Source organism: Stomoxys calcitrans, chromosome 2, assembly GCF_963082655.1.
Source record: "Stomoxys calcitrans chromosome 2, idStoCalc2.1, whole genome shotgun sequence".
Classification (NCBI taxonomy): Eukaryota; Metazoa; Arthropoda; class Insecta; order Diptera; family Muscidae; genus Stomoxys; species Stomoxys calcitrans.
In genome coordinates this window covers 155383311-155405439 of record NC_081553.1, presented here as the reverse complement: position 1 = coordinate 155405439, position 22129 = coordinate 155383311, and the positions used below count along the sequence as shown (strand labels likewise).

The following is a 22129-nucleotide window of genomic DNA, read 5'->3' as shown; positions in this document are numbered from 1 at the left end:
TATTTTTTATTTGTCCTCTTTGTCAAGATTATGGTGGACAGTTCTAGCAATTGTTATTATAATAACTATTGGAACAAGATATCACAAAGTCACTGAACCGGATCACGTATGGTGAGTTTAAGCGGGATTTTTTAATCGGTGCTGGATTTTTGGTATGGCTTTTGGTTTGCTACCTTTCTCGTTTCACTTCTATTTGCTTTGATAAAGTAATTTTTTGATTAATTAATAAGATGGGATAATATAAGCTCAACCATTTCCATTTTATTCATTGTTTGAATTTTTGCTATGGGAAACAGATTTGCTGCTCAAATTAGCCATTCATCAATTAATTTAGGGTTTGAGATTGTATATATTTACGCGCCACACAGGCTGCAACTTTGAGCTCTAATTTATATGGTGCTCATCGTTATCACCTATGGCAGCCGGAACTGTTTGCGGGATGGAACCCTTCATCGGCCAGGTGCTGCTTCAGTGTACCTGTTCGTCCTTTTCTCGTCATGGGAAAAGCACGTTCCGGTGTGCCTTCTCCGAACGCGTCTGGTCCGTCCCGGGATTGAACAGAACCCTGGTTGTGTTCTGTTTGCCAGGACCGGTGTAAACGGTTTATATAGACAAAACTGGCCAACACCCACAGTTGTCACAGATACAATGTGATAAGTGAGGATCGCATACGGAGTATAGGTGGGGAATTGGCCTTCGTGATACACCATTCGCTGTTGTATAAACCCATCTCGCATACGCCTAGCGATAGTGACATAGAATGTATGGGGATAATATAAATAGTAAAATCTGGTACTGTCTAAATAGAGCTACACAACGCGTCGCAGAATTCCAGAATCTAACTACTTAACAAAATCAAGTAGACGAAAGAAAGAACACAACACAATCTTACAATTACAACAACAGGATATCACTGTAGTGGCGGACAATCAGCAGTATTGAATGTAAAGTCTAAGTGAGAGGTCGGATGGCTCCGGCACTTGCTGAAATAGAGTGCCTGTGATGCTCACTATGATAAGGCGAGTTATTGGCGCCTTTAAATAACCAAAGACCATCGCGTTCCCGTGCATCCACAGGTCGTGGTTGTTGAAATTTATGGATTCGCTACAACCGCAGACAATCGAGTGGAGAGTCTCGCTGAGAACCAGGCGGCACCGACTCTTGCATAAATACTGAGTGCCTTGATATGGCAAGCTGAGCTAAGCCTTTAAATAACCAATAGCCATAGCGCTTATTTCGCTCTTCAAAGAAAAATATCTATACCTTCGGAATTGGTACTTCCTATTACGCATACATTTTAAAGGCTTTCAGGAGCAGGCTCAAGATGGACTCTAAAAACCCAACAGCTGCGATGGTGGCATCGGACCGTAGTATGTTGTCCATCTATAGACGAAAGTAATGCTTCAAGCGAATGAGGAAGAGGCGGATGCGCAGTTCATACCCAGGCTTTAAGTTAAGATGGTGTTTCCGATTCAGATTCAGACAGCGACATTGTCAATGAAACAGATCGTCGGTCCCAAGTGGCTAACGACGGGTTTCATCAAGGGATGGGGGAGCAAGTTCGCAACGGAACGCATGTTGGGATTCTTAGACAAGCAATACCAAGGTTTGGCCGCGGAGAAATGGGAGGCCTTCTACATGGGCATCAATCTCTCTCTGTGAAAAGTTTGGCCAAGACTAAAGGCAGGCGTTTTACAATGGCATGGCTGTCTTTTTCAAGATTGGGGAGACTAGTATAGGCAAGGATCCTCATATTGAGACATCAGGCCGTGATGTCGTAGGTGAGTCCATATCGCCTACCGAACAGGGGGCCTTAATTTAGCATCCATGGACGAGCCGGAACAAAGTTTCTGAACTAACTACATCAGCTACAAATTTTTCTATGCTGACACTGGTACTCAGCCGAGAACCTGCGTTGTTTATCATGAATATTTAAATTTTATATTTTCCCGAGTTGTTGTTGTTGTAGCAGTTTATTGTGTTCTATCTTTTGTATGCTTGATTCTGTTGAGTGTCAAGACTCAGGAACTCTGCGACTAAGATGGGGTGCGTCCACAGGGATCTGGGTCTGAGTCGAGTGAGTCTGGCCGGGCAGTTAAACTGGTGACGTGTATAGTGCGGTCCCTGGTTACAATCGGTACATACATCTTGCTCGTCGGCATCAATCCTTGCTCTGTAGGAGTTGAGGTGGCTGCATCTACCGGAACGTAATTGAGCCAGAACTACTCTGGTTTGCCGGGGGAGGTCAATTTCTTCAGGTGCAATGGAAGGCGATCGTTCTCCAAGGACTACATTCTCCCGGTAGCCATTTACTGCATCTGCTACCGTGTCTGCATGAATGTTGTCCAGACTTGCTTGATATGCCGCTTGATCTAGAGGTTCTCTCTTGTAGTGCTGAACCTCACGCTCTAGATCATGTAGATCTACCTTAAGGCTTCTGGGCGGTGGATGTCTATCCACAAGATGATGATTAGACAGCATGTAGTTATGTCTTCGCGCTTGTAGGATCTTTGTCTCCTGATGGAGGTGGTCCACATGAGAACTGAGGAGACACCGTCGCAGTTCGGAGAGCGGCATTCTGACAAATTTGAATATTATTCCTCTGCGTGTCACAAAGCTGACGAGACCACGCTGGTGCTTTGTATGTGGTCAACAAGGTTTCTTTGTCTGTACCCCAAGTACTGCCAGCTAGTGACGCGAGGACGTTGTTTCTACTTTTGGCTGTGTCGCAAATTGCTGTGACATGTGGGGAGAATGTGTAAGAGCTGTCAAATGCGACGCCAAGTATTTTGGGATACTTGATGGTCGGAATCATTTCTCCATCGACCATCACAGTCAGCTCAGTATTCACCTCACGCGTATTTGTAGTGAACAATGTGACTGAAGATTTGGTGGCAGATATCTTCAGATTTATCGCAGCGAAATATGAGGCAAGTTCGTTCAACCTATCGCAGATGTAAACAATGGGTGGGGGCCTGATGCCATGATCGTACAATCGTCCGCATATGTTACGATCTGTATGCCGTCTGGAGGGGGTGGAATGGAGGATAGGTAGAGGTTAAACAGTGTCGGAGATATCACCCCACCTTAGGGAACTCAGTTTCACTCTATGGTGTTTCGAATTCTTAAACGACTGGCGTCCACACAGATAATTCGCGACCCAGTGTTTGTTTTAGTGTAGAATGCCTTCGATAGGTCCAGTGCCACTAGGAGCGTCCTATCACATGGGCTGGGCTGATTGAAGCCACGGCAAATGTGTGCGGTGATGGCATGCAAAGCTGTTGTTGTGCTATGCAATCTTCGAAATCCGTGTTGATGCTCGGCGAATGGAAATTCACCTACGAGGCTCCGGAGGAGTAATGCCCCAAGCGTCTTTGCCACTGGTTAGAGAAGGGAGATCGGTCTGTACGACTCCCCCAAACTCGGGTCCTTTCCAGACTTCAGTAGCGGGATCACTCTGCTCACTCTGCACTCCAGACATCGGGAACTATAAGAGTGTTCAAAGACAGGTTGAGGACAGTAGTAAGGTACTCAACTCCAATTGAATCCAGATTCTTCAACATCAATGTAGAGATTCCGTCGGGGCCCAACGCCTTAGATGATTTGGCGCCACGGGTGACATTCGTAACTTCGCCCACAGTAAATTGTGGTGGCTGTTTATCGGCTCGGAGTCCACGAATAGGACGAATGGCTCTCCTCCTTGCCCTGTCACTCTCGGGATGGACAATAAATTGACGGTTGAACAATCTGGCGCATATCGTCGGATCAGTCACAGTTATTTCGTCAAAAGTGACTGAGGTGCTGTCATCCTGTCTACCGGGGTTCGAGAGTGACTTAACAGTAGACCATAGCTTGCCTACACCGGTGCCTAAGTAACATCGCTCCAAGTATTCCAGCCACAAATTCCGCTAATGTTCGTTGACCCTGTTTATTTCCAGATTCAGCTCTCTGATTCTGGGGTTAGTCGGGTCCATACCACGAATCCCATCACGTTCGTCTGCGAGTACCACTGCCTGCTCCGAGAAATTGGGCCGCACTTGGGGTATTCGACAGGCTGGTATAAAGCGAGCAGCTGCTGCGTTAATGATGTCTCGGAATTTTCTCTCGGCCACTAGCCATCCGAGGGGGGTGGCAGTTCACTGAAGCGGCGATTGGTATACTTTCTGGAGCCAGCCCAATCGGCCTTCTTCTGATTGATAAACGTCCGGCGCTCAGAGGTTATGAAGTCGGGTGGTTGGTCGATGGTGAGAATTATGGGGAGGTGGTCTGACCCTGTTAAATTCCTCAGAAATAAGTAGAAGTTTTCGTACAAAGTATTATAAACTATTTATTCAGTTAATATAACAAGAGATCTTCTCAATACAAAAAGTAACAAGGAATGAAATACGAAGTAGTAAAGGTTGCCATATCATGCACATAATGATCATATGTTCATGATGCCAGATCAATACATAACAATTCTTCCCTCGCATAGGATCTGTTATGGTAAAAATATGATCCTCTTCCTTGGTATCCTGGAAGATTTTCGTAAAGGAAACGTGTTGCCTTGGTTTGCGCCGTTGTCCTCACCTGGGTCTTCTTGCATACTTCCATCTTCTAGAATTACATCCTGATCTCGAGGAATTAAATCTCCATTACCATTATTCTCTTCCGAGTTGGGAAAACCATGAAAGTCCGACAATGGAGTAGAAAAATTTGTCGTATACGAGGTGTTGGTATTCGGAAAATCGTCTTGGAACGACGAATTTGTATCTTGTTGTTGAGATGTTTGGGAATCTTGTGTAGTTGATAGTCTGCTGTTCATATGAATTCGTTTCCACCTAGTCGACGCATCCTGTGACTGTTGGTATTCTATCGAGGTATTCGCCGCACTATTAGGCTCAGTTCTGGATCGAATTTGATCGATGTGCCTTTTTACACATTTGCCCTCATATAAAATTTCGTAGTGCAAGTCACCTATTCGCCGACATATTACTCCAGGTAGCCACTTTGGCATCCGATTATTGTTGGAGAGAAAATAAACATTTTGGAAGTTATCAAAAGAACGGAACGTTACGTTAAACTGCATATATTGCTTCTCAATCATCTTGGTTGTTAAGTCTCGTGGCAATATTAAATCCAACTGAGTTCTTAAATTCCTACCCAGGAACAATTGTTGAATGCGGGGCAATTCTATATTGGCGTAGAAATGTATTCAAATGTTTTTGTAAACTGCTTTTGTTTGCCCCCAAGGCCTTCATGGCATTCTTGACTGTTTGAACTGATCGTTCCGCCTGACCATTTGTGGACGGATGGTAGGGGGCTGTGAATTTATGATATCTCACTCCAATCTTTGTGAGGTAGTCTTTGAATTCTTTTGAAGAAAAACAAGTACCATTATCTGAAACAAGCATTGTTGGTACTCCATAAGTGGCGAATAATTCATCTAGAATGGTGATCGTAGCGCTCGATGTGCTGGTAGGTGTCACTTTCACCTCAATCCACTTACTGTAAGCATCTGTTACTATTAGTAACATAGATCCTAAGAAAGGTCCAGCATAATCTACGTGTATGCGCTCCCATGGTGATTTCGGATATTGCCAGTGGTGGTCTCTAAACTTTGGTGGATCGTTTGCATTTTCTGCACAGTCCTTGCAGCTTTTCGGAACATTCTCAATTTCCTTATCAATTCCAGGCCAGTAAACGAATGACCTTGCAATGCCTTTCATTTTTACGATCCCTAAGTGAGCCGAATGCAAATCCTGTAGAATTTTCACACGTAGCGTTTCTGGAATCACCACTCGATGTTCAAAGATGAGACATCCTCCTGATAACCTGTAATTAATCTCGGGAGATCTATGTGCTTGGAGAGATTTACCACTCTCTAAAATTCGTAAGATTGGACCTAATTTCTCATCTTTCCTTGTTTCGGATACAATCTTAGTAGCATTAGTAGGAAGTTGATCTATTTGGTTAATTAGAAATCCATCGAAGTCGTCATATTCAGTAATTGTGTTATAAGCTCCGTCCACTCGCATTGCTCTAGAACAGTAGTCGGCGTCGGCGTGAAATTGAAATTCGCCAAAAAATTAGCGTAGTTGGCCATACGGCTTATGCATAAAACTGGCAAAGACTTCGACGGATCCAGTATCTGTGTCAACGGTTTATGGTCCGAAATAAGGGTGAAGTGGCGGCCATACACATAAAGAAAGAACTTATTTACCGCCCAAACAATGGCTAGTGCCTCCTTATCGATTTGAGGATACTTACGTTCGGTCGCTGTCAAAGTCCTGCTAGCAAAGGCAATAGGCCTTTCGCGACCATCAGACAATCTATGCGATAAAACGGCGCCTAAGCCAATGCCACTCGCGTCTGTTGCTAGCAGTAGTGGTGCCGACGGTTCGTAGGGCATTAAGACTTGATCAGATATTAGTGCATTTTTAATATCAATGTACGCTTTTTCCGCATTCACTGTCCACTTAAAAGGCTTTTGTGACATTACATCACGCAACGGCCTGCTCTTTGTAGATAAATCTGTTGGTTTTGGTGCATCTCTTACTGCCGCTACATGTCTATCCGACTTATGAACGCCATACTCATCAATCTTGTGCCCAAGAAATTCAACCGCTGGAGCCGCGAACACACACTTGGATCTGTTAAGTTTTAAACCCTTTTCTCTCAAACGGGTTAATGTCGCCTCCAGAGTTCCTAATAAGTTATCAAAACTATCGGCATATATCAAGATGTCGTCGAAGAAGTTGCACACATTGTTTATGCCCTGCAGGATGGTCTCCATAGTCCTTTGCCAAATAGCTGGTATATTGGCAGCCCCATAAACAGCCCTTGTTGGTCGTATTAACCCGTGTGTGGGGGTATTTAGCGTAAGTGCATGCGCCAATTCATCATCAATCTGCAGATGCGAATATGCATCTGTTATATCCAAATGGCAGAACAGCTTTGCCCCGTGCATGTTGTTAAATAAATTTTCGGGTTTTGGGATGGGATGTTCATCTATTATAATTCTAGGGTTAACCGTCGGTTTGTAGTTACCCGTTATACGTATGCCACCATCCTTCTTAGAAACTATATGAGTAGTCGATGCCCACTCTGAGAAATCGACCTTCTTGTAAAACCCAGAAGCTATTTTCTTATCAATTTCCGCGGCGTATATACTCCTTAATGCAAATGGGACATCCCTGGCCTTGGCAAAAACTGGTCTAACGTCCGGACGCAAATTCAATTTTACTGGTGGAAAATCCAACTTACCAGCAGTATCTCCAAATATTCCGTCAAACTTTGATAATGTACTCTGTAGTCTACTCAGCTCCTCAGCTCAGGTGATAAATGCGGTGTGGCAGTTTTAATACTCATGACAGGCTCCGAAGAAAACAATCTGACAAAATCAATCTCATTCACAAATTGAGAAATCCACTCCCTTCCAAATAGCGCGTCGAAATCACCATCGACGACATACAAGTTCAGCTTGCGAGTAGATAGACCAACAGACACATTGACGGCTACACGCCCAACACACTCTATTCTATGCCCAGTGTAACTTGTAAAACGCCGGTCAGTCTTTAGTAGCCTCTGGTTCCCAATCCGTGATCGAAATGTATTTCTACTCATTATACCACATGGTGCGCCAGTGTCCAACTCCATTTGAATTTTTACACCATTTATCCTTGGCTCAATCATGTGCTTGTTTGATCTTGAACCATTTTGAGAAAACACTGCGTTCAATCGTTGTATTTCGCCATCATCACAGTCGTCTTCCGAAATTTGGCCAGTTCTGGACTTACACACTTTCGCAATATGGCCTGTCTTGCTACACACGAAACAAGACGCATTTCGGAACTTACACTTACTCCTTTGATGATTTCCACCACACCCGTAGCATTTTGCAACAACAACACCGGAGGTCTCATGCCCCCTAACTTCATCCTTCGGTTTGTTTTTAAAACGCGTTGTGCTAAACGCAACTTTGCAAGTAGTCTCCTCAATTGGGTTAGAATTATTAACATTACATTTCATCTCAACAGTAGATCTATGTGAAGCCTCTAACCTTTGCGCTATCTCGTAGGCCTCATTAAAAGTCCTTGGCTCCCTGAAAATTATCTCATCACAAATGTCTCTTGATTGGAGCCCGTAAAGCAATTGTTCCGTAAGCATACGGTCCAGAAACTCTGCGTAGTTACAATGCGTCGCAGCTTTCCTTAGTCTCAGCACAAAGTCAGACAGTGCTTCCTCTTTTTCTTGCACAACCTGGCGATATCTTATACTTTCTGCATACTGGTTGCGTTTCCTATCGAAATGTTTTACTAAAGTGTCTTTCACTTCAACGTAGGATAACTCCTCCACCTTCTTGGGACTTACCAGAACTTTAAGTGAATTATAAAGATCCGCGCCCATATGAACCAGCATATAACTCTTGTAGTCCGATTCTGCAACTTGACTTAATTGAAACGACCACTCGCATCGCACAAAATAGTCACTTACTGAAGTGGAATCGCCCATCTTATAAGCCGGAATCGACACTGGTGGCATTGCATTCCTTGGTGTTGCATCTCGTTGTGAAATACTTGATGTCGCCGCAGCCGCAGCCGCGCTCGCAGCCGCCGACGTTGATTGTTGAATCGCATCAGCAAACATCTTCGATAATAATCGTATGTCATTCTCCTCCAATGGCATGGTTTCAACACTTCTGACACCAATGTTAAATTCCTCAGAAATAAGTAGAAGTTTTCGTACAAAGTATTATAAACTATTTATTCAGTTAATATAACAAGAGATCTTCTCAATACAAAAAGTAACAAGGAATGAAATACGAAGTAGTAAAGGTTGCCATATCATGCACATAATGATCATATGTTCATGATGCCAGATCAATACATAACAGACCCCAAAGAGATGACGGATTGCCAGGATACGTCATTCCGGACATCAGGGGATGCAATATCTGGCGAGCTGCTGTACCTCCTCGTTATCCTAGTGGGGGCATCCTTATTTACCGTGCAAAACGAGGAGCTTTCAATCTGCTCTGCCAAAGCTATGTCACGCTGGTCATTACTAAGGGGAGAATGCCACGAAGTGTGATGCGCATTAAAGTCCCTAGAACCAGACGATTATGGCCAGATAGTAACCCACTTATGTCGGGGTTTTAAGCTTGGCCATTAATCGGGACACAGTTACCAACAGTTATGTACACGTTGTATAGCTCTATTTCGGCAGTTCTGGACCTGACTGCTATCCTCATGCACTCTATGTAGGAATCACATGCGCCAAGTGCCCGTAGTGAAGTGAGGCCAGAGCAAGATCGGAAATGTACCCACTCTATGCACCGATTACACCTCACCGACACCAGCCGATAATGAAGGCGGTTCTGGCAAATCGAACAGAACCAGGGTCCGGGGTTCTTTTCAATCCCAGCACGGACCAGAACCGTGCGAAGAAGGCACTCCGGGATGTCCCTCTCCCATGACGAGAAAAGACGAACACGTACTCTGAGGCGACAGCCCTTGCCGATGAGGGTTCCATCGGGTCAATCCGGTGCGTACAACCGGGTGCCATGGGATTTCCGAATTGTCAACGTCGAATGCAACAGTGATGAGACAGGAAGACGGTGGAGCATACCTGCCATCATTGTATTTACCTTTCGCTCTGACATCGCCATCGTGTTGGAACTGCAACTGCTGTTGGAGAAGGAAAATGTTTTTGATCAAAACGCATTTTCCACAAGATACGACGGGACTCACGGGGAAATTGGAATCTTGGGATAATGAGGTTGATCGAAGGCTTATCATTACAGATTTCATGGTAAATGTATCCTTGAGGAGCTTTAAACCATTTTAACCCGGACCTGATGCAATATTACTACAGAAGGAGACCGACTATCTGGCGCCCTATCCGGCCACTATTTTCATAGAGTGCCTAGAATTTACATATTCTCTGAAAGACTGGCAAGAAGCGAGGATGGTATTTATTCCCAAGTTATGCGACACTTAAGGCCTCCAGACGTATAAGTTTTACGTCCTTTCTACTCAAAACCATGAAACGTATTGTGGATACCATGATAAAGACGCCACTCCAAAGGGTGACCACCGTAAATAACCTATTACGGTTGCTGACTGAGGAGGTATTTGAACCTGTTTACTACACAGACGATGATGAAGAAGGCCCGAAAGGGTATTGCAGATGGTGTACGAATGGGTTAGACTTACATAGGTGTCTCAATGTTAACCTAGAGAAGCCATAAATCTACCTGTTCACGAGCAGGACGAAACTGAAACAATTTAACGCACCACCTTTCCTCAATAGAACGATTACGATATCTGACGGTACTTAGGTGGGGACACGATATTTGACATGAACTAACTTAATGAAATGGATTTTGTGAGTAGCACGCAATTCCTAACTAAAACTTTTTTTCGAGGTTACTTTTTAGTTTTTAGATCACACAACAAGCCGATTACTGGCTTAGGTGTGTGTCTATAGTGGCATGGGGCAGATTAATATCTGCACCCTGTTTTTAACTTAACCTAACCTAACCTGGGTGTGACCTTGGACGGGAAACTGAAGTGTCACATTCAGAATCGTACTGTGAAGGCTCACAGATGTTGGGTACTATTTAAACGGGTCGTAGGCTCGAAATGGGGCTTGAATCCGAGGATAGTGCACTGGCTCTACAGGAGCGTGATTAGACCAATACTTACTTACGCCTCAGTAGTTTGGTGGACTGCGATGGAGAAAAAGTAAATCTAAGGATAATATAACAGGTTCAGAGAACATATTATATTGTCATATGTGGAGCGATGAGGACCACGCCCACCAGGGCACTGGAAACTATTCTAGATATCCCACCCATGGACATACAAATTCAGTGTGTGGCTATGAGATTTAAGGCGATAGGAGAATGGATAGAGGAAGGGAGCAGTTCGTACCACCCGGTATAATCAAAGCGACGATAGGAAACCTAGAAGGGATAGAAGATGTTTCCAATCGGATACCTGAGACGACACTTGAGGTCGAGTCCGAGGCACTGCTGCCAGCGGGACTGTTCTGGATTGACGGAACTCTGGATTTGCCATCTGGAAGATCATGCCACACAGAAGGAGAACCCAGGGACTGAGATCTGTTTTCGACTGCCTGACCATAATACGGTTCTGCAGGTGGAGATCCGGGTGATCACGGAACGTGTAAGGTGGTGTGGTGTTAACGCGTTGACGTCGATACGTACACCCCCTAATCCAAACTATGGAGGGTTAGGGTAAAACTGGCTACAGAAATTTCACAGCCAGTTAAATTATATAGTTAGATCAACATCTAAAGCAACATAGATATTACACAACAATGAAAGAGCAATAAATGAACAGTCTTCTCTGACAACTTCTACAACAAACTACAGATGAAGGATAGAATTCTTTATTACATGAATAGGATCGTTGAAGGAAATACTACTATAAAATTTGTTATATACATCACACAAAGACCGAAACGGATTGTTTAATTCGTAATTACATCTCACTAAAGGTAGTCTTAGAGATATGTAATGCCGAGGATTTCGGAGAGGAGTATTAAAATTTAATTCGCCAATTAAGAATTGGGAATCAATCTGACCACGCAATAATAATAAATACGGCCCTGACCATCTTTTTGTGATTAAGCGCCATGCCATTAGCACTGCATGATCTAGAGCGTGAGGTTCAGAGCTGCAAGACAGAACCTCTATATCAATATTAAATAGACAATATTAAAATTTAATTCGCCAGTTAAGAATTGGGAATCAATCTGACCACGCAATAATTTCACAATAAATACGGCCCTGAGCATATTTTTGTGATTAAGCGCTATGCTATTAGCATTGCATGATCTACAGCGTGAGGTTCAGAGCTGCAAGACAGAAACTTTATATCAAGCAGGTCTAGACAACATTCATGTAGACACGGTAGCAGATGCGGTAAATAGCTACCGGGTGCACGTAGTCCTTGGAAAACGACTTGCACCTGAAGAAATTGACCTCCCCGGCAAACCAGAGTAGTTCTGGCTCCATTACGTTCCAGCAGATGCAGCCGCCTCACCTCCTACAGAGCAAGTATTGATGGCGACGAGCAAGATGTATGTCAGGCTTGTAACCAGGGACCACACGATACACGTCAACTGTTTAACTGCCCAGCCAGACACACTCGACTTAGACCCAGATACCCGTGGATGCACCCCATCTTAGTCGCCAAGTTCCTGGATCTGAACACTCAACAGAGTCAAACTATCCAATTCAAAAGAACAGATGGGAAACCTATCATGTCAAGTTTAAACAGTAATAAATCATGCACCACAGTATCGAAAGCGTGACACGTCAGTTCTAATAGGTTGCTCAAATTCGAACTAACCTTAACAAAGTCGTGTTGGTAGGATGAAATAATTGGTGTGACAAAATGAGAAATCCTACGAGAAACCAGCAGTTCAAACAGCTTTGGTATTGCACTTAATTTCGCAATAACCCTATAATTTTCAATAATGCATCTGCTACCATTTTTATGTAAAGGAGTTATTTTGGTTTGCCCAAAAAGTAATTGCGGATTTTTCATATAGTCAGCGTTGACAAATTTTTTCACAGCTTGTGACTCTGTAATTGCTTTCTTTCTTCTGTCAGTTATCAGCTGTGACTTTTAGCTTGCTTTAGAAAAAAAGTGTAAAAAAGTATATTTGATTAAAGTTCATTCTAAGTTTTATTAAAAATGCATTTACTTTCTTTTAAAAAATCCGCAATTACTTTTTGGGCAACCCAATATAACTTGACCTCAAGAAATAAGGGAAATATCCTGAAGATAATGAATCATTGAATATGGCCGTAAGTGGCTTATATAACTCATAGGCACAAGCTTTAGGAATATTCGTCGAAACACCATCCGGCCCTGGTGTCTTGGAACTCTTTTATGACTTTAAACCATTCAGCACCTCACCCCTGTGTAAGAATAATCCGTTGGAAATAATTCAACTTATTAATGTCATAAGCAGGATTCTTGTTTGAACCTTTGAGTGGAGCGGACGTACTGTTATTTCACTCCGCAAGAATTTTCCTGCAACTCGTAATAGGTCATTATTTTGGGAAAAAAAATCACTCAAGGATAGCTGCGATAGAAGTGTCAGGAGCTTCTGACGAAGACACCTAGTCTGTCGAGTCTCAAGGACAAAGCCGAACCTATTCTTTCTTCGATGGCTATAATTTGCCTAGGCCATCGGCCTTCCCCGGCAAAACAACACACTCTTTAAGAGGTTAGCATGATAGAAGACGCATCGCTCTGACGTTTATTGAGAGGCTTGGTGCGAATGATCCTAAGACTCTAGAATGGATGAGGCTTATGGTGACCAGAGACATACAGTATTCGTACTGTCTCGCAGACCAAACCAAGTCTGAAAAGGTTGTATCCTACGGATTCAACAAGTTGAAACTGAAAGTCTATAGGAGCAGTGGGGTTGGGGAATCAGGAGACGAATACTTGCCTGAGGAACTATCGACCACATCGCTAAAGTCTGGCGGCTTGCAAGAGACTAAATAACCCCCTGCTACAATCGAGACAGGAGGGCATGGCATCGAAACGGGACTCGACAAGCCCTGTGAGGGTGAGTCACATGGCTGGACTGGGCTGAAAATGTGTGCCAGCGGGGAAGCACGGAACTCAGAAAGTACTTCGACAGGAGCAGTTATTGAAGCATCTGAGGAGAAATCGTCCACACCGCAAGTACCCAGTGCTCTGAGGAAGAGTGGTTCCACAGCTTTCTCACCTGCCCCTGGATGCGTACGGAAGGTCATCATGACAAGTTCTAACGAATCTTATGAGGATGAACTCTAGGTGGGTCAGAAGACAAAGGCTAACACAACAGTAGTGGAAATTCTGAATCCTGACTATGGTACGGTTTCTACAGATAAATCTTCACCATTGTAAGGCCGCATCGGCGGCACTATAGGTCCTCCTGATGGCAGGGGGATTTGACGTGGTTCTTATCCAGGAACCATGGGTGTGGAGGAATGGGAAGTAGGGAAGAAAAAGCCTCATTGTAGGAAGTGATGCTAATGCACATCACCAGGTATGGGGAAGTTTGGATGTCAACGAAAGGGGTGAGCTGCTTATTGAATATATTATTATTGAAACACTTTGGAATATAACACTCTAATCAATGTTAATTAATTTATAGAATGCCTTGAACATTGTATTGTATACTACTTTTATTCAAATGAAAATTTTCTATTTATTCTCAATTGTACTTCCAATAAAATACGTCGTTATCAAAATATATTAAATTACAAGAGGTTATGGACGACCAAAGAAAGGAAATTCCTCATGGAATAGTTCAATTTAATGGAACAAACTACGAAAACTGGAGTTTTCGTGTAAGAATGTATTTGGATGCTGTTAACGTTTTGGAAGTAATTGAATCGACTTTGGAAAGCACCGCTACTAATGACGAGAAAATTAAGTATCAAGAAAAGGATAAGAAAGCAAAATGCATTATAGTAAGCTGCATTTCTGATGATTGCCTGGACTATGTTAGAGAAAAAGCGTCTGCAATGCAAATGTGGAATGCCTTGAAGAATGTATTTACGGTGAGATCATCCACAAATCAAACAATACTGAGGAAGCAGTTAGCAAAATTAAAGTTAACGGAGGATACAAAGATGATGGACCATTTCATGGAGTTCGATAGTCTTGTGCGGCAGTTGAAGTCAGCTGGAGCTAAATTAGATGAATGTGACCTGGTGTCGCAACTCTTTGTAAGTCTTCCTGAAAGCTATGACCCTTTAATAACAGCTTTGGAAAATATGAAAGAAGACGACTTAACATTGTCAGTAGTAAAGCAGCGTCTACTAGCGGAAGAGAAAAAACGAAATGATCGAAATGGGGACAACGATAGTGAAAAACCAGGTGCTGTTTTTGTGGCTCGAAAGAGTAATAGAATCAAATTTAATGGAAAATGTCATAATTGCGGAAAAATGGGGCATATGAAAGCTAACTGTCGTTTTAAGAAGGAAGCAAATTTCATTAATAACAATCAAAAAACCAACGTTGTTACTTCAGATGGCCAAAGCGAAGACGAATTAGTATGTTTTATGGTGAATGCACATGGCAGTGAGTCGAACAAGATGAACTTTATTTTGGATTCAGGATCGAGTGACCATATTGCAAATGATCGAAGCTTGTTCTATAAACTGACGAAAATGGAAGCGCCTGAAGGAATTTCTCTTAATGACAATGAAGTTTTTCAACTTAATAAGTCTTTATACGGTTTAAAACAAAGTCCTCGTTGTTGGAATGAAAAAATTAATATGTTTCTATTAAAGATTGGATTCGTTCGATCAAATCATGATTACTGTCTGTATGTCAAAAATCACAATTCGAGTGTAGTATATTTACTCCTATATGTCGATGATCTTTTGATTGCAAGTCCCAACAGGAATGAAATTGAATTCTTGAAAAATGAATTATCCAAAAATTTTAGTATGTCAGATAGTGGGGACCTCACATATTTTTTGGGTATTAAAGTAGACTATAGTCAAAAGGATGGAGTTATGAAACTGTCACAGGAAACCAATATTACTAGAATTTTGGAAAAATTTGAAATGATTGATTGTAAACCTGCTGTAACACCCTTTGAAAAACTGGTGCAAATACCGAAATCAGAAAAAACAAACAAACCGTACAGGCAGCTATTAGGAAGTCTTATGTACTATGTAATGTTATGTACACGTCCTGATATTTGCTTCCATATTGGCTATATGGCTCGTTCACAAGAAAATCCAACAGAAATTCATTGGAAAATGTTGAAGAGAATTTTAAGATATTTAAAGGGCACGAAACATTTGAAATTGATGATAAAACGAGAAGAAGGCCGTGAACCATTGATTGGATACTCAGACGCGGACTGGGCTTCCGATGTATGCGACAGAAAATCAGTGAGCGGATTTGCATTTCAGATTTTTGGAAATACGATTTCGTGGTCAAGCAAAAAACAAGCTACAGTGGCGACATCCTCTTCAGAAGCTGAATATATAGCATTAAGTGCGGCTACCTCAGAAGGCATATGGATAAAAGGTGTTCTTGAAGATATGTATATTGTTGACCATGTATACTCTGTACCTTTATATGAAGACAATCAGGGGTGTATATTCATGTCAAAAAACACGGAATGCAAAAGATCCAAACATATCGATATCAAACATCATTTCATTAGAGATCATTTGGCTCAAGGAAATATTGAAGTTAGATATGTTAAAACTTGTGATCAAATTGCTGATATTTGTACCAAAGCATTAGGAAATGTAAATTTTCAAATATTCAGAAGTAAATTAAATTTAATAGAGTGAGAGAGGGTATTGAAACACTTTGGAATATAACACTAATCAATGTTAATTAATTTATAGAATGCCTTGAACATTGTATTGTATACTACTTTTATTCAAATGAAAATTTTCTATTTATTCTCAATTGTACTTCCAATAAAATACGTCGTTATCAAAATATATTAAATTACAAGAATTATAAGGTGCAATCTGGCGATTTGTAATAAAGGGGATAAACTGACCTTTATTACCAGAAACAGGCAGGAGGTACTAGATATTACCTTTATATCGGAAACTATAAGTGGAAGAATATGCGACTGGAAGTGTTGGATGACCACAGCTTCTCTGATCATCGTTATATTAGTTTTAGCCTTGGAGAAAATACTGAAGTAGTGGTCCCTCGGCTAAACAGAAGTAAGGCGGATTGGATACATTTTGTCACAAATTCTGCACGTCTATCCCTTCTAGACTAGAAAAGGATGTGGAAACTACGGAGGATATAGACATAGTAGTCAAGCGGATCACGAAGGCCCTGAATGACTCGCTTGTGTCAGCATGCCCTAGTGCTAAGCCAAGGGGCAAACAGCGACCGTCATCGCGGACCCCAGAGCTGGTTGGTCTAAGGAAAGACTGCAGAAAACTCTTCAACAGAGCAAAAGCCACAAGAGCATCACACGATTGGGATTTATATAAGGCTAACCGAAGAAAATATAAGGACGAGCTTAGAAAGGCTCAGAACAAATCGTGGGTGCAATTTTGCAGCTCCGTGAAGGTTACATCTGAGGTCTCTTGGCTAAGGAAAATTCTGTCCTCGAGACCACCGTAATGGTGGGGTATATTTATAAGTCAGAAATTGTATGGACAATGTCTAGTGAGGAAACACTAGAACTACTCGTCAATACACATTTCCCGGGAAATTCTCCAAGGAACAACGTGGGGCCAGAAGAGGTTGTCACGTGTATGCATTCGTCGGAGGCTATTAGGGAAATTGTGTCTGAAAGCTGAAAATCCTTTGGGCGATAAGAAGTTTCGTGTCCTTTAAGTCGCCAGGCCCTGATGATGTATCACCGGTTGAATTACAAGCTGTGTCTGATAGACTGGTATCCTGGCTTAGGGAGATATACTCTGCTTGTATCAGAATGTCATATATACATGTAGAATGGTGGGACACGAAGGTTATTTCCATTCCGAAAGCAGGAAAACCCTACCACACGAAGGCGAAAGATTTTCATCCTATTAGTCTGTCATCTTTTATGCTGAAGACTCTTGAGAGGTTGATAGAAACATATCTTAGGGCAAAGATCCCGGGAGATCGCCCGTCGCGGCAGCAGCATGCATATAGTAAAAGCAAATCCCCTGAAACAGACCTTCACGAACTAGATGGCTACATAGAGGGTTCTCTCGCTGTCAAGGAATATACAATGGTAGCATTTTTTTACATTCAAGGTGCTTTCAATAATGTAAAACCGACGTCAATCATGATGGAGTTGGAGTTTCTAGGCATCAACTATACCGTAAGAAAGTTTATTAATAACTTACTTACTAAAAGATGCATTACGGCAGGCTTGGGATATGTGGATCTAAAACGATGGGTCAGCAAAGGAACTCCTCAAGGTGGTGTACTGTCTCCTCTACTTTGGAATATAGCACACACCATTAAAAATAATATATTGTTAATGGCGTGTGCTGATGACGTGGCTACTGCCGTTAGGGAAAAGTCTACGTGCAACAGCAAAGTGGTCTAGGTATAAATCCGTGCAAGACAGAAGTAGTTCTTATCAGCAGGAGATACAAGTTGCCTACAGTGGAACATTTCGGAAAGGGCATGAAAGACAACTATTGCCCTATACACCTGCAACAGAGCCATTGGCAAAAGTTGGGGGTTTAGACCGCGTGTCATTGGGTATATACTGCAGTTGTCAGACCTATAATGCTATATGGTTGTTGTTGTTGTTGTAGCAGTGTGTTTTTCACTGAGGGGGCAGCTCTTGCCGATGGAGAACTCCATCGGGTCAATCCGGTACGTACAACCGGCTGCCATGGGATTGATGCTATATAGTGTTATGGTCTAGTGAACGGCGCTTCAAAAGTCCACCTTCTACTCAATACCTCACCGGATCCAAAGGATGGCTTGTTTGTGCATCACAGCCCCACTGATGCACTGAATTTAATGCTACATATTATGCCTCTGGACATTGTGGCTATCCAAATTGCAACGACCACTGCCGTGAGGTTAAGGGAGCTTTCTCATTGGTCATGTGGCAGCTGTGTTATCCTTGATACAATATCCGATGTTCCTGACAGTGCGGATTACACCCTATCTGTGCCGCTTTTTAATAAAGAGTACTGTACCACTATTCCTGATAGAACCGATTGGAACCACGATATCCCTGGTAACAGAATTTACATAGATTTTTATACGCATGGTTCCAAACTAAACGACCAGGTGGGCTTTGGGGTATACTCTAAAGATCTAGAACTGGCCATATCGAAAAGGTTACCTGACCACTGCAATGTGTATCAAGCGGATATCCTTGCAATTAAGGAAGTAGTGGAATGGCTAAGATATAATGTCACTGCGACGATTGGCATAAATATATTCTCTTTCATTCACCCAGACAGCCATTAAATCCCTGGAGGACGTATTTCTGAACACAAAACCTCCCTCGATTGTCGCAAATTCCTTAACGAGATGGCTGAACAATTTAAAATTACCTGGTCTGGGTGCCGAGCCACAGAGATATCCCAGACAATTGTAAAGCGGTCGAGCTTGTAAGATTAGGAATAACCTTACACATTCCGGGGATACTGGAATCTGTGGTGGGTATGCCTCTAGCGACATGTAAGATAAGTTATCAGGACCAGACCCGAAGGACAACGAATGATAGATGCGCACAAAGAGGGGGCTGTGAGCATTTTAAAACTTTGTGGCCTAATCTAGACTTGAAGAGGTCTACCGCTTTGGTGTCATTGGCTAGAACAGACGTCTCAGTCATTGTGTCCGTCATGACAGGTTACTGTCTAATCGGAAAACATGGTGATAGACTGAATGTTGCCAGCAACGACTTTTGCAGAAGCTGTGAGGACATCGAAGAAGAAGAGACTGTAGAACACCTGTGTGTGTGTGAGTCACCTGCCTTATACCTCTATATGGGGATTTCTGACTATCCGAGTCTTCCCAATCATGAAAAAGACAGCGTTGATCCCGTTGTGCGCCATGGCTTTAGTCTTAGCCAAACTCGTCACGGAGACTTGATCAATGCCAACCACAAGGAGATTTTTACTTATTTCTTTGAACGGTTTCTATATGTATGTGCTTTAATATATGCAATTTTTTTTTTGTCAATAATTGGAAACCCCCCTGAGTTCTCAAAACGCAAAACCCATACCCCCCATTTAAGATATTTTTTTTTTTTACTTTATATGACCCCTAAACTCAAGCAATATATTCTTGGAATCAAACAATATTTGTAGTCTCAACAACCTATTTATGAAAAAGTGACGATTGGGAATTAATTTTTGCCCGAAATGGGTATTTTGGGTTTCTTCTTTCTTTGTTTTTAAGGACTCTTTAATCTGCAAAAGAAAAGAATTTTATAAACTCAACATCAATTGGACATTAATTCCTCTGACATTCATTTCATAAATAGGGAAAAATTTGCAAATTTTCTGAAAACGAAAATTCAAATTGAATTCTACCTGTTCTCAAATGGCATTTTTTTTATTCTATCCCACAACTTCATTTTTACTCAAAGTAGCAAAAAAAATTTAAATCACCATTCGGAGGCAATGATTTTTAGGTTCTACTGAAAAGTACAAAAATTAAAAAGCTTTCCACGAACTTGTTATATCCCCATTACTATATCTAAATAATAACAGATCCAGATCATTTTTGATTCAGGTGAGAAGGGAAGTTTACCGCAAGTCATAGTTTCAGCGAAATTTGCAAAAATCCTTTTTTAAACTAAGATCTTTAATTTGCAGATCGGTCTATATGGCAGCTGTATGTAAATATGGTACGATCTTAACCAATTCCAGCAAAATTGGGTAAAATTGCCCCTTCTATGGGCCCAAGTTCTAAATTGGGAGATCGGACTATATGTCAACTACATCTATGCTATTGGATTGAAAATTAGTACAGTATTGTTTTTGGTCCCGTTTTATTTTATTTAGGGTAGTCGTCTTTTTCTTTGGAGTTTAGAATGATAATTTGTATAAGGCCCTTCTTAATGCCCCCATATAGCCCGTTTTACCTTTGAATGCACAAGAAGTATGCTATTTTGTTGGCCTATATTGAAAGCACTACAGCGTGTGTATCGAAAGCACTATAGCGTTTGTATCGAATGAAGGTATCCGCTTGATTTTGTAACGTTTCTAAAGGGAAATATGGGTTTAGATATGGATATATTGAGTTGCCCAAAAAATAATTGTGGATTTTTTAAAAGAATTAAATGCATTTTTAATAAAACTTAGAATGAACTTAGAATGAAATTTGGTATGTAAAATATGTGTATGGCCTTCAACGACCACACCGAATACCACCTAGATAGATGTACAAACAGATATAGTCCTCGTTCAAACCGATCCCCTGATGTGACTGACTGATCCCATAGACGTCTTAATTTTGATTCGATTTAAGCGAAATTTGGTACGTAAAGTACACTTATACCCTCCAATATTTACACGAATCCCGCCCACAGAAGTCCATTAATTGGTATAGACCTCTTATAAACCGATTCTCCTATTTGACGATTTGAGCCCCTAGGAGCTTCAATTTTCATCCGATTTGGAGAACACTTATACCTTCCAATAAACACACCATATATGACAACTAAAACCGACCCCCGTTATGATTGTTGAGCTGCCAGTGAGTGGTCTTAGGCAATATTTAATATTTGGAGATCCAATGCAATATTCAGAAATTCAGTTTTTAATTTTTTTTTGTAAATAAAAACTAAATATGGACTAAGATTTATGGTTTTTAGAAAATCCCGATTTGTAGCATAGTTTTTCCAGACTTCATGTTTTGAGGGCTGGCTCAACTCAATGTACCAAATATCAGTAAAATCAGGTAAACAATTTATATAAGTCACTGATCCAAATTTCAGCGAAATCGGCTAATAAATGTGACTTTTGTGGGCTTAAGATTTCAAATCGGCAGATCGGTCTTTATAACTGCTGTATCTAGTCCGATATGATTTGGACCATATTCGGGTCGGATGAGAGAAAGCTTAAAACGACCCATTGTTTCAAATTTCGGCACAATCGGATAATAAATGCGAATTTTTGGGCTTAAGAATCGGCAGATTGGTCTTATGGCAGCTACTATGTGTAAATATGGCCCGATCTGCACCACATTCAAAACAGATATCAAGAGTATTAATGTTTAAAATTTCAGTGAAATCGGATAATAAATGCGTCACTTATGGGCTTAAGACCCTAAATCGGCAGATCGGTCTATATGGACCCTAACTCAGCATATCGGTCTATATGACATCCACATCGAAATATGGTACGATCTGTACTATATTCGGGTTGGATCATGTTAGGCTTAAAAAAAAGGTCATTGTTTAAATTTTCAGCAAAAACGGGTTATAAATGCGGCTTTATGGCCTTAAGAATCGAAACTTTCTAAGAGCAGGCAAAAAATTACGTGTGTCGACGGAAGCAGAAGACGATGCTGATTTTTCCTTCAGCCGCACACAAACAAGTGGTTGGTTGAGTTCGTAGCACATCTGACTAGCAAGAGACAGAACCCATATTCAAACGCCACTGGCGGCAAAAGGTAAAGGTAGTACTTATATCGAAAAATGGTAA

At 41.7% G+C, this 22129-nt stretch overlaps 1 protein-coding gene across 6 annotated transcripts in view; it reads left to right on the top strand.

Annotated features, from left to right (window-relative positions):
- Positions 1 to 22129, top strand: part of LOC106088362 (protein O-mannosyl-transferase 2) — a 135006-nt gene that overhangs the window by 227 nt on the left and 112650 nt on the right. For 4 of the 6 annotated variants that reach the window (XM_059364108.1, XM_059364107.1, XM_059364111.1 and 1 more), the window contains exon 2: positions 28 to 111. The exons of the other annotated variants lie outside the window; for them this stretch is intronic. In XM_059364108.1, the coding sequence (XP_059220091.1) occupies positions 28 to 111 (84 nt within the window). The remainder of the gene's footprint in view (positions 1 to 27; positions 112 to 22129) is intronic. 6 annotated transcript variants of the gene reach the window in all.